General features: G+C 41.1%; 1 protein-coding gene across 2 annotated transcripts in view; it reads right to left on the bottom strand.

Moving 5' to 3' along the window:
• Positions 1-1,415: 1,415 nt before the first annotated feature.
• Positions 1,416-14,062, bottom strand: part of DSC3 (desmocollin 3) — a 39,753-nt gene continuing 27,106 nt past the window's right edge. The window contains exons 13-17 of one of the 2 annotated variants that reach the window (XM_070421239.1): positions 12,758-12,982; positions 9,988-10,109; positions 6,752-7,000; positions 4,258-4,300; positions 4,093-4,179 (exon numbers count right to left, since the gene is read on the bottom strand). In XM_070421239.1, coding sequence (XP_070277340.1) covers positions 4,274-4,300; positions 6,752-7,000; positions 9,988-10,109; positions 12,758-12,982 — 623 coding nt within the window. In that variant the 3' untranslated portion in view covers positions 4,093-4,179; positions 4,258-4,273. Of the gene's footprint in view, positions 4,180-4,257; positions 4,301-6,751; positions 7,001-9,987; positions 10,110-12,757; positions 12,983-14,062 lie in introns of both variants that reach the window. The other variant, XM_070421238.1, reaches the window with a different exon arrangement.

The raw sequence follows: 14,062 nt of genomic DNA, 5'->3' as shown, positions 1-14,062 counted from the left end.
ATAGCTTCTCAGTGGATACGATGCTACCATTTTTGGTTCATTTGTTTTCCCGCAGCGGGTAGTGTTTTAGCACAGGCCCCTGTCAGCCGTGAATGTAGAGTCTAGACGGACATCTGGAGATGTTGGGGGTGTCACCAGGAAGTGCCCAGCACTGACGGACATGTGATGAGTGTTTTCAGCAGCGACTGCTCTGGGATGGCCCTGTAGTCAGCAGGCTGGCTGCTGGGCAGGGCAGACAGACGCAAAGATCGTCCGAAAGAGAGATGTGTTGGGTCGTTCAGAACTGAACAGAGCAGACAGAGCAAGTTTTCAACGTAAATTTCAACTCTTTAGGACATTTTCTGTATTTGTGAGCATAGATATTAGAATTATGCCCAGATGGGTACATTTCTGTCCTGAAAATGTTTTCCGGTTCATATACAAATTAAGCCATTTTGACTTTCCGAATTCTTGTACAGCAAAGTTAAATTCTTTCCAATTTTCTACTTTATTCGTTATTTTAATAGACTATTTTTTATTTATATTTTGTAATACAAAATTGTCATTTGATCAATTGGCTATTTATATGAAATTTTACCAATTATAGCATCAGATTGCCAGTGTTCTTTGAGACCATTTAAACTGGCCAATTTTTAGAGCTCCAAGTTTTGACAAAAAGATCTGATGCTTTTATGGCTAATGTATATTAGTACATTTGATTGTATTTATCATCTGTGGAGAGCAGCTATAGTTCAAGCCTCAGACTAATGAGAGGGCACGGTCCTCTCATGGCAAAGCCACGTGCAAGTCCCACGTGCAAAGCCCTCCCAGCACAATTATAGCCAAAGACTATGGTTGTGAGCTTGACCTCCTGGTCCGAACCTGTGGTCCCAGGTGGCTGAGTGATGTGGGCTGCGGGAGGTGCAGCAGGTAAACAAAGCTTCATCAGGTGCATGTAATTGAGTAGATTCTAAACTCATGAGAATGTTGTAACCATGCCCTTACTTTGCCTCGTGGAATCTGCTGTAAAATAAAGACTGGTTGTTGTTATTGTTTTAACTCCTAGTGTTTCCCCTGGACTACACGGCTCCTCCAAGTAAGAATCCTGTGTCAGCGTTTTATTTCTGGTGCACTCTGACCTTCTTCACTCAAACAAAATCAAGTGATAAATGGACAGATATATAGATGATGATAGAAATAGATTAGATAGGTAGACAGATAGATGATAATCATTTGCCCCAAAGAGTAATCTCACCCCAACAGTATACTATATATTAATAGCATTGACAATTTGATAATTCCCCATACTCTAAAATATTCTCCAGTAATACAATACAGGCATTACTGAGAATTTCTCTTTCCATGCCAGTCTTAAGCATAATTTTGTAGCATATTTACCATGAATAACTTAATCTCTGAAAACAGCAGACAAGAAATTAAATTAGTATTGCTTTATTACATCCTATATTTGTAAATATTACATCACACATCCAATTTTTGCTATTTTAACCTGCCAAATTTCTTTAAAAGTAAAATAACTATTTTAATAGCAAACATCACTGCATTTTATACAGTCAGTTAACTGCTTCTTTGTAAAAATAAGAAAAAACAATCTGTACATTTACATTAAAAATTTAAGAGCTGGAAAAATGAAAGCTTTAAAAAGATATTTTCTTTCATACTAAAACATCATAATTCCCACCTTACACATATAAGGAAAGACTACCACATGTAAATGATGCTGACATTAAAAATAAGCAAACTTTAAAAGGAAAATTACCCTTTCAGCAGTCTAAGTCTAAAAAAGAAAATCTAGATTTCAGGAGCAAATAAGACAACAAAAAATGTAGCATCAGATAAACAATTTCAGCCCGCATTTAACTGAAGACCTTCTAGCTTAGGGCTGAGGGCCAGTAGGAATAGAGCACTTCCCATGATGCCGTGTGTCCTGCACAGCCAGCTCAGGCCCACCCTGCGACTGCCTCAGGCTCACCGTGCCGCCAGCTCTCCTCCCCTGGACTCCACTCCAAGCCAGGGGAGGCAGACAAGGGGAGGTGACACTTCACCAGAAGCAAATGGCAGCTGCCACTGGGCTGAGAAAAGAAGGAAAAGGCAGGGCCTGGCCTTGGAAGACGACGAAGCACACAATGTTGCTTTTACTCCCGCTCACGTCCCTTTGTTGGCCTCTGTCCTTGCCCTGGAAGGCCTGGGTTTTCATGATGCTCTTTGTCCAAATACCCCCGTGGGCTTGTCCTCTCCCAAAGTCCCCATACACACACACACATACATGTACAGTTAGTTCAAACGACATTCCTATAGCACACTGCCACTCCGTGGGCTCGCTCGGCAAATCCTGCCCCCACGGTCAGATGAAGAATGTTGGGGGGATGGGAGGAAATTGGTCCCAATTCATAGCTGCAAAATTTTAAAATTAAGTTTAATTATTTCCTTCCAAAATTTCCTTCTGCTGGTGATAGTAATAAAAGGGTGGGCAAATAAAGGTTTATAGTTGTATGGGAAATGCACAGTTTATTCTTGTATTTATTACTATTTATTAATTATTGTGGTATTTATTTGCATTACAACTATAAACCTACTTTTGCCCCATATTTCTAGTTCAGTTTTTAAACTGTCATTTGAAATAAATATACATCAATGTGATTAGATTTAGCATGAATTATGTATTCACTATTTGAAGTTTGGAATGTCATTGCCTTGAAGTATGACATAAACAAAGCTTCCCATAAACAAAGCTGAAAAGCCTTACACTTAAGCAACATCTTAAAGGATATTAAACTGCACCAAGGGGTTAGGTTTCCCTATATTCTTTTGATTCTTGACAACATTTTGTAATATCTACCTGTCATAAAATGGAGTAATATGCTTTATTTGAAAATGGCAGTGAATGAAGGTGCATGTTTAGCTCTCATTGCTACTTCTAACTATGATAGGAGTCTTTTTTTTTTTTCAGATTACAAGGCATATCCACAATCCATGGAAGCATAACATGTTCTAATTTCAAATGACTACCATTGAGAGGATATAGGAGCCATATGTGCTAAAATTGCACATGAAAACATAAAAGTACAATACTCAAGAGAAGAAAAGCAATATTTTCTCAGTATAATTTTCATTACTGGCAAGTTTTCAATAGTAGTCCTGAATCTCAGAAAAAAAAAGTTAAGATTTGGAATTATGATCTCAATGAAAGATTTTTAGTATTTTAAATTCATTACAATACTGGCAATGGTGAATATAGTTTTGTTTCTGGAGGATGAGGAAACTTATTCCTCAGAATAATCCTTTATAAGCCATAAAGCACACTCCCAAAAGCATAAAATAACAAGTTTTTGGTTCACACTTTTCTAGGGTAGTTGAGAGTTATGGCTATGTATTTTTGAGACCTTTATTAGGGCAATCGAATAGATAAGACTGCTCTTCATTATCCTGTTGCTAACCAGAAGGAAACAGAATTCTAGAAATCGTAGGGGCTACTGACTAGGTACTACGGCCTTTTTAGAACTAAAAAAAAAAATCCAACAAAATTTGCCACAGTGTTTGAAATAATCCTATTCCACTTAAATCTAATTTGGAACAAGAACAGAATTTCAGCCCAGATAGCCGTTCTGTCATATTCAACCAAATACAACGTAGCTACTGTCGGACTAATATTTACCCAACATAGTTATTGGGATAACATCTGTTAAAAGAGCAGATCCTTTATAGACTCCGATTCCAATGCTACAGCATAAGATCTGCTAATTGTCTACTTGCTCAGCTCTAAAGAAAGTGAAAATCCTTTTTAACATGCACACTTGAGAGAAAGGATATGCAATAAATTGCTTGAAAAATACAAATTGGCAGTTAGCATAATTCAAATTTTAGAAAAATTCATATATATTCATATGTGACTATTTAGACGCTGAAATGGAATTTTACAGTACTCCTTTTGGAAACCTCCAGAATGTCTGGCAAAACCATGTAACGGTCACACTGACACCTTTATCTCTTTGTGCACGTTTCTGCCAATGCGGTAAATTTAGCTCCCAAATGATTTAAAAAGTCCAGGCCCTCGTCCTCCTGCTTCTCGCTGCAGCAGCCCACGGAACCCCCCGGGGAGCCCCTCCCTTCGTAGTGATAGGAGAGGACGTAATCTTGCGATGAGAGGTGGTCTTCGTTCTGATTGTACAGGTGCAGTTTCTGCGAAGCAAAAAGAAGCGATTGCATTATTGCTTTAAACACACGAACATATAAACATAAAATATATTTTTTATTTACCTTTTATGTTTAATTTTTAACCAGTGTGTCCTCTAATGGAGTCCTACATACAAAAAATGCACATGATTGGTCTATGTCACAGCCACACCATAAAGTCAGTATATTTCACATTTCTAATAACCCATATGCATAAAAAAAAACTGTATATAAATGTTATATTTAAGTACATTTAAATTACCATGAAATGTTCATCCCTACATTTCATATGTAGAGGCCGGGCTAGTCCACAGAGTGGTGACCATACACAGGTGGTTAGGAATTGGAGCTTGAATGTCTGAATTATTCAGTCCTGATTGGAGTCATGCCTTTGGCTTTACCAACGAGCGATGGGACTGTGAGCCAGGGACTAAATATTTTTGTCTCCCTCTTCTCAAGTCTAAAATAGACAGCGACTATCTCACGGGGTCAATTTTAAATGCTGAAGGAGGAGTGCATGAAAACAGATAGAGAGAGTGGGTAGACAGTGCTGGTGGGAGTGTTAGGCAGGGAAAGGATTGAGGGGAAAAAATAAAGAGAGAAAGAATGAGGGACACAGACAACAGTGTGGTGATTGCTGGGGGGAAGGGAGGTGTTGGAGGTGGGAGAGGGTATAGGAGAGATAAATGGTGATTTTTTAAAAAAAGCAAAAATATAAAAAATATTCTTATTCTGCTCAGCACATAGTATATAGACAATAGCTGTTAATTAAAATCGCTATGTATTATGTGCAGTTAGAAAGTAGGGTTAGAAGAGGTGAATGGGGGGAGGGGGCATATGTAATACTTTCAACATTAAAAGAAAAAAGAAAGTAGGTAAGAATTACCTCATTGGCTTCAGAATCAAGTTTACAAGATAGTCCAAACATGACAAAATAGAAATGCACAAAAAATGTCAATAAAATTTAAAATAGCGTAACTCACATTGCAAAAACCTGGCCTTTGGGATGGAGGGGCCAAGCTTTCAGCCACAACTACCCTCCCCGGCTGCCTCTGGCCTGTCTGCTGGCCTGTCACACTCCTGTGCCTGCTCCCTCCTTGCATGTGTGCATCCCTCTTGAACCCCAGCTCATTGTCTTGTCTTATGTGATCAAGCGTCTTCCTTCATGACCCAGTAGCCTCACATCCATGACCTGAGGTCACACTATGAATGCTTCTTAAGCTTTGCCTCTCCCCACCCTGATATCACATGAAACTGACCATCTATAAACAGGAATAGGATTAACGCTTGAATTTCATGAAAAACAACGTGCTACGGACATATGATAAGCTACAGCTGCATCACAGAATGTTGTCCATGTGCAGTCCGTCAAAGGATGAAGGGCTTCCAGCCCAGTGTTGATGTTTCAAGGGCACTGGTACTCTCTCATCAAAGATGTGAAAACTTAGTACCAGAAAGCAATTCAACCCAGTGGTTCTCTCCCTGGGCTGCACCTGTGAGTCACCTGAGGAGCTTTGCTGGGCTGGGACGGGGGGCGGGGGGAGCAAAAAAGCCAAACCAACTAAATCAGAATCTTTCAAGGACAAGTGTTTTTTAAAAGCTCCCCAGGAATTTGGAGGTGCCACCAGGATTGAAAATCCCTTACATAATCTCTCCTTTCTTTCTCACCCTTACTTTCCTTTAAATGAAACACGTTACACCTGCATGGTGCTTTGTACATTAAAAATCATTCAGACAGATCATATTATCCCACATTGATCCTAGAATTGTGTACAGATGCTTGGTTTCCACAGAGAAATGAAGCTTTGATTTGGGGAGTTTTGTGATTGTGAGAAATGAGATTTTTTTTCATATTCTTTCATATTAAAAGAGCTCATGAGGTAAGCACTCACCTAAAACTAAATTAAAACTTAAGGGAGGGATATTAAAAACCTGCAGTGTTCATGAGATTTTAAAATTAAGAGAATATGAGAGACGAAATAAAATCCCTTTTATATTAAACTAGTGGCCCGGTGCACAAAATTCGTGCAAGGGGGGCGGGGGAACCCTTCAGCCCAGCCTGCACCCTCTCCAATCTGGGACTCCTTGGGGGATGTCCAACTGCCAGTTTAGGCCTGAACCAGCAGTCGGACATCCCTCTCGCAATCTGGGACCGCTGGCTCCTAACCGCTCACCTGCCTGCCTGCCTGATCGCCTCTAACCACTCTGCCTGCCGGCCTACTCACCCCCAACTGCCCCCGCTCCCCACTGGCCTGCTCACCTGCAACTGCCCTCCCATCCTGGCCTGATTGCCCCTAACCGCCTCTGCCTCGGCCCCACCACCATGGCTTTGTCTGGAAGGACGTCCGGAAAGTCTCCCGGAAGGTCTCCCAGTCTAATTAGCAGATTACCCTTTTATTAGTATAGATAATGTAACATAATTGAAGAGCAGGGGAACATAACCAGAGAGTGAGAAGGAAAGAGGAAACCATGAAGAATATGGAAAAGCAGTTTCTTAAAAAATATATGTCAATTTCAATTTCCTATTGTTCTCCACATGGACATTTAATTGTAGCGTGAATCACTGAGGGAAACTCACTTCTCGCAGGCGGGGCTGAGTGAAACTGTGCCACTCCGAGTACGTGTATCTGGAGTTGTCCACGTCCGCGTGTCCTCCCCTGGAGTCCAGGGTGTGGTGATGGCCGCGGCAGGAGTCCAGGGTATGGTGTCCGCCTTTCACCATCTCAATGGTTTCCAGCCCCCCATTTTTCATTCCTGGTCCCATCGTGCCACAGAAGCCTTGGCTAGAGTTGTTGACTGTCTGGGTCATAAACCCATTGCCAGAACACTGGAATAAAATAAAATAAGATAAAATAAAATAAAATAAAATAAAACCATTCATCTCAGGAGAAAATGGGTTCCAAGGCAAGTCACAAGAAGGCGAGGGAGAAAGAACATTTAATCAACCTTTTATTCATTCATTCCTTCATTTACTCATTCACTCAACAGACATCAATGACTTTCCAATGATTTGTTCAGTCTAGAGATGCAAAGATAAACATGGTGTTCAGTGGCTCCGAGAAGTTCTTATTCCAGTAAGACAGAAGATAGATAATGACTTTAAGAATGATTATTCTGATAGATAGGTGAACACAGAATGCTACAGGAGCACAGAGAAAGAACATCAAAATGCAAACCCAGAGAGGTTCACTGGAGCAGACCTGGAAAACTGAGCTGGAGGACTCCCACTGGGAATGGGGAGCAAGAATGCCCCACCTGCAGGAGGGGCCGGGCCCCAGACTCCAGGACAAAGGATGTTTGGGAGTTCTCACCTTCAGCCTGCTGAGAATGTCTACCACAAAGAGTTCAGACAGAGAGAGGAAGCTGGAGGCTATGAAAGGCCAGAGGTGGAAACCTGCATGCTAGGCTGAAACATGTAGACCAGCGGTTCTCAACCTGTGGGTCGCGACCCCTTTGGGGGTTGAATGACCCTTTCACAGGGGTCACCTAAGACCATCAGAAAACACATATATAATTACATATTGTTTTTGTGATTAATCACTATGCTTTAATTATGTTCAATTTGTAACAATGAAATTGGGGATCACCACAACATGAGAAACTGTATTAAAGGGTCGTGGCATTAGGAAGGTTGAGAACCACTGATGTAGACTATCCCGAGAGTACAAGGACTCAAAGAAGGGCTTTCCTAACTGGGGAAAAACATATTGTTTTAATCATTCTAGGCAATAATGTGAAAGACAAAAAAGAAAGACGAGTTTAGTGTCATGGAGATCAGGGAGGCTAGCGAATTATTCTAGGTGGGAAATGATAAGGACCTAAGCCAGAGTAGAAGCAGTAGTGATGAAAAGAAGTTGATGAAAGAGGGTAGTGAAGGCCTTGGTGTGTCTGTGTAGGGGTTGGGAGGAAGGGAGTGAGGAGGGGGGATGGGAGATATCTGTAATACTATCAACAGTGAAAAATATATTTAAAATAAAAGATAAAAGAAGTTGAGAACGCCATGGAGAGCTTACTGGTGGTTAGATGGAGGAGGCGGCCAAGGGTCAGGAATAAGTCCTAAGTGCTCTGCGGTGCAACTAGATTGATGGTACAATTCACATGGAAATAGGGAAGATGGAAGTGCTTGTGAGTGAGATGGGTGTAAGCCATTCCATTTTGGACATGGTAAACTTGTGGGACGTCCAAGATGCGTACATGAATATGGGGATCTGGAGCTCAGGTGTGAAATCTGAACTGGAGATAGAATTTGGGGAGTCCCTACCCCATACAGGTGGTAGTTGAAGCCTGGGAATAAATGCCTTCACCCAGAGAAGACTGTAGACTAAAAGACAAGAGGGCTGAGAATAAAACCACAAGCAAAGCCCATTCCAAGGGGTGAATAAAGGCATTAGAGCTGTGACAATTGATCCGGAATAGCCAATAGAGGGACCCAAAGAGGCATGACTCAAGCCATGCAAAGGAGTATGGTAAGGAGGCCATTGATCAAAGTAGAAAAAAACAAAGTAGGATAAGAACTCGCTCAAATAAAGTTAGCACCATTGAATTCGAGTAAAAATGTGATCATTGGCGATCTTTACCAAAAGAACTTCCAAGAAGAGCTGAGGGAACAGGAAGTAATATCATAGGGAAATTGAGTATAAATCCTTCTTTCCAAAAGTTCAGTTTCACAAAAAAAAAAAAAAAAAAAAAAAAAAAATGAGAGGTGGAGGGGAACGAGAGAAGTTCAACACAGGTGAGAAGCTCAGTTACAGCGGTCACCTCAGTGGGTCAGTTCTAATCATAAACCAATATGGTCATGACAAGATCTCCAATAACGATCAGGCTGTTGTGTGCCATCTTCCTAGCCATTTAACTTTTTAAATGTAATATGCAGAGTCTCTGACTAAAATGGAAGCTTTTCAAGTTCAGATGACTTACTGAACCTGAACTCTACCTATAAAGTCATACATACTATCTCACTGCCTTAGGAAAAAGATGGAAAAAGAGAACTGAAAAGTAGCCATTTGGTGGCACTGCTAGTCTATGTTTTTTACTTAGGTTGCTGCTACAGTATGTTTCTATTACAAAAAAAAAAAAAATCCTGATTTTCAAATCTTGGTAGTATAATTTTGTCATTACAAATACATGCTCATCGACCATATCTCTAAGCTAATGAGAGGAGAATTGAAAATAAACTATCATGGAAGCTGAGCCCACAGTGCTGTTCTACATTCTCTCTGCTCTCTGTTCCTTTCACCGACCTCCAGGTGATTCCCCAGAGTTTACTCTCCCAGGGAATCACACTTCCTTCAATATGCCAGGGACTTCCAGATTTACTCCCCAGTCCCGATTTCTCACCCAACTCCCAACCCCATCTTCCAACACACACACACACACACACACACACACACACACACACACTGATATTTTCTTCATTTATCTTCAGAGTTTTTAGCAAGTGATTTTTCCTATTATAAATAGTCAAAGAAAAAAATAATCTCTGGAAATATACATTGCAGAGAGCAGTCAAATAGATTGTTATTATAATAAATGTACAACTTCAAAGAACAAGTTTTAAATGACAACACTAGAGAGTGGAAGAAAGATAACCAAAACAGTGCATCTGGTCTAAACAGTGAAGTGAATACCGCTGCATGAATATTCGAATACTGACATAATATACTTACGATGCAAAATCTTATGCCTGCAAAATCTTACCCAATTAGAAATATAACTAAACTTCTTGATGTCAAAATAACTTCAACTTCACGAGGACAAGTGAAGAAATGATGGGAGATGCTCAGAGATAAATATTCATTTAAGAAAATTACTTACCACCTTATCATCTCCAGGAGCCTCTGTGTTTGATATAATTAAATTTTGCTGCGCCAAATCTTCAGGAAACCCTTTCTTCTTTCTGGCACCAGCGACCCCACAGACTAAAGTCAGCAATACAGCTGAGTGTGGAAACAGAAGTGAATATGTAACATTTAACGTACATAGAATAAAATACCCATCTTTTGTTTATCTTCTCACCTAAGGTGCACAGGAGACAAATACAGCCACTAAATATGGTGTCCCCTGAATCACCTTGACCTTCTAAATCAACATACCATGACTTAGCTTAGGTTTTAAAATTTGGCATGATTGTATGTATATTTTGATGACAGTCCTCTTTAAGAGTCTGAATTCTACCCATCATATTAAAGTGTTTGGGATCATGAGTTAAATAGCACATTTTTAAAAAGCTCACTGATGTTCATTTGAGACAAAGACTCTAAAGAGATTTACTGATTCCCAAAAGGATGGTTGGCCTACAGGAAAGCAGGACAAAACATTTTACCCAGAATAGACTTATCTCCAAGTATCTGAACTAAACCAATGTATATTTTCCTATTCAGAATTTTCATTCTACATAATAAATGTGGGAGGTTGAAACGTGGGATAAAAAAACGAAAAATAATAACAATAATTCTTTACGATGTTGTACACACTGCTGTACCACAAACTGCCAAACCACAGCTCCAGTCCAGCCCACCACATGTTTCTGAATGGCCCATGAATACGGGTTGGAAAAAATCAAATAGTTTATTAGGTATAAAGATTATATAAAATTCAAATTTAGTTTCACAAATAAAGAACACAGCATGCTCATCATTTAAATATTTTCTATGGCTATTTTCTTATACAGATTTGATTGGTTATGACTGAAATCACATGGCCTGCAAAGTTTAAAATATACACTATCCAGCCCTAGAAAAAGTGTGCCAACCCCTGCCTACTCTCTGGCCTTTGTGACGGTTCTGCTTCCATTTCTTCCCCTCGTCCCCTCTCCCACTACTCTCTAGCCACGCTGGTCTCCCTGCCACCCCTGGACTTCCCCAGACATATTCTCACCTTAGCGCCTTGGAACTGACGCTCCCCTCCGGCTGAAAGCTCTTTCCCCAGCTTTTCCAAAAACCATCAACAAGAACCTGCAGCTAGGCCTGGCCTAACCAATTACTGAAATTGCAGTCACTACCCCCAATCTCTCACACCCCACACATTGTACAGCACTGTAGGGCCTCATTATTTTGCTCTTTTTCCCTCCATAGCATTTAATTTATGTATTAGTTTCTGTCTCAAGACAGACTATTTTTTTAATTGATTTCAGAGAGGAAGGGTGAAGGAGAAAGAAACATTAATAATGGAGAGAACCACAACCCGGGGAATGTGCCCTGACCAGGAATCAAACTATGACCTTCTGGTTCACAGTTCTACGCTCAACCACTGAGCCATACTGGCTGGGCAAGACAGGCTATTTTTGTTTGTTTTTCCTGTTTTGTTCTTGATGAATCCCATGTATGCAGACACAGTTTTTGGCATATCACTGGTGTTCAATACACATTTATCTTGTTGAGTTGGTGAGAAAATAATGAACACTTATTAGAAGTATACTGTGCACTGTTGTAGGCTCTTCACACACATTAATTAATCCTCAGTGCTACCCTATAAAGTAGGCTACTATAATTATCTCCTTTTACAGGCGAGGAACCTGAAGCGCAGTTAAGTAACCTGCCCCAGGTGACATGGCTGGCAAATGATAGAGCTGGGGTAGAAACCCAGACAGTCCGATTCCAGAGTCTTGCTCGTAATCACTGCCCCTCTCACAGAACAAAGGATCAGCTCATCTAAACTGCAGGACTGGGTGGAAATAAAACAAGAGGAAGAGATATGGTGTCATAGGGAACTAAATTGGCAAGATAATGTCAACGAAGAGATATTGCTGACATCTCCCCTAAATCTGTGGCTCAATGGTGAGAGGACATGAAATGAAAGTGGCTTTTAGTGAACTTTCACATAGCAGAAGATTTAGATTGCTTTATACTCCTGAAAGGCGCAGTACCAGGACCAAGAAATAAAATACATTGACAGACTGAGCACAATCTGAGGCATTTTCAGGAGTTCTTCCAAGCCCTGGCTGGTGTGGATCAGTGGGTAGAGCGTCAGCCACACACCAAGAAGTCTTGAGTTTGATTCCCGGTCAAGGGCAGGTACCTGAGTTGCAGGTTCGATCCCTGGCCCAGTGGGGCCTCATGCAGGAGGCAATAAATCGATGTGTCTCTCTCCCATTTGTTTTTCTGCTCCCTCCCTCCCTTTTACTCTCTCTAAAAATATGTGAAAAAAATCCTTAGGCAAAAATTAACATTAAAAAAAAAAGAAGTTCTGTCAGGCCAGTGTGGCTCAGTGTTTGAGCATCGACCTATGAATCAGGAGGTCACAGTTCAATTCCCGATCAGGGCACGTGCCTGAGTTGCGGGCTTGATCCCCAGTATAGGGCGTGCAGGAGGCAGCCAATCACTGATTCTCTCTCATCATTGATGTTTCTATCTCTCTCCCCCTCTCCCTTCCTCCCTGAAATCAATAAAAAAAAATATATTTTTTTTAAAAAAGAGTTCTATCCAAAATTGAAATCTTTCATCTCAAAAAGGACCCTAACATGAAAGGAATTTGACAAGGGGACTCACACCTGATGGATAGTTGGACACGATCACTTTTTAAGGACCTTCTCCTACACTCGGATTTTTACTATATATTTAAGTTTTAAGTAAATAAAAGGACTTACAAGACAGTAACGCTATACCCAGCAGGATCGCCAGGATCGCCCACTTGCCGAGTGACACCCCCACACTCCTTGCAGCGGCCAGGCACTGGCTCGGGTGAGTGCAATCGCACAGGTTCACCCGCAGGGTTTTCGTGGCCGACTGCCCTGCTCTGTCTTTCACAGTCACGGGAATATAGTATTCCTTAACCTCCGCATTCTTCCGATAGGAAAGACGGGCAGCTGTATCTGCAATAGAAGAATTAGAATTTCACGAACATGGCCTCCTCCCTTGGCATTTGTTTCACCGCACTTGTTTGTACGTACCTATCTGCCACTTAAATACAAATAAAGACGGATGCCTATCTCCAACTTTGCCAGGCACTAACCTTACCGCGGATGTGTTGCTCATTGTAACTTTTTAGAGAGAAGTTTAAGGAAAGAATTTGGCATCGGAGTGACCCAGTAGCATTTCAACAATATTTAATAGTTCCTTACTTATTCTCTTTTTTACAAACTAATAATGCTACATTGGCTTTTTAAAAATTATCTTTGCTGTTGAAAGTATTACAGTGGTCCCCTCTCTCCCCCATTGAGTCCCTCACCTTGTACCAGACCACCCCCCGCCGCCCAGCTTTCACCTCACTATTGTCAGTGTCCATGGGTTATGCATATGCATACAAGTTATTTGGTTAATCTCTTCCCACTCCCCCTCATCCACCCTTCCCTCTTGACTTTTAACATACACTTCAAGCGTTTTTCTGTAGTAGCAGTTCATGACACTCATAAAGAATTAACACATACAGTCACAAACAAGGGATGTTTTAACTTCACATCCTCTTATCCATGTACCTTCTCGTACCTACCTGTCCATTATAAGGAATTTTTCAAAACACAGTGGACCCTTTGTGGTTAATGCCTCGCCTCTGGAAATAATCTCAATACCAGAAACTAATCAATATCAGAAAAACAGCTCTCTCTATATCACAACAGTACATGTGTATCAACTGTGATATTACCCCCAACAGTCTCCATACCTTATTCTGATGACCTGATCACCACCTGACCAAAAGCTCTACACATTTCCAACTGCAATTACAACCTTCTGGAGCTTTTGCAATGCACTAAATGGACTGACAGAGCATAATACACACCTGGGAGTCGCCCGTGATTTCTGAGCTGTGCTTAAAGGCGCTGGTATAACTGGGAGGACAGCACCATGTTTGGCTGCACCTCATAACCAGCTTCCGGAGGAAGATGAGGCACCGCTCGGGTTCCTTCTGCCCTTCCGAAGCATCCTGTGCCGGAGGTAAGACCCCTCAACCCTCT

This window comes from Myotis yumanensis, unplaced genomic scaffold, assembly GCF_028538775.1.
Source record: "Myotis yumanensis isolate MYYU_CA2020_CCGP unplaced genomic scaffold, mMyoYum1.0.hap1 SCAF_7, whole genome shotgun sequence".
NCBI lineage: Eukaryota > Metazoa > Chordata > Mammalia > Chiroptera > Vespertilionidae > Myotis > Myotis yumanensis.
The sequence above is the reverse complement of the archived record's forward strand: the minus strand, read 5'-3'. Positions and strand labels throughout refer to the sequence as shown.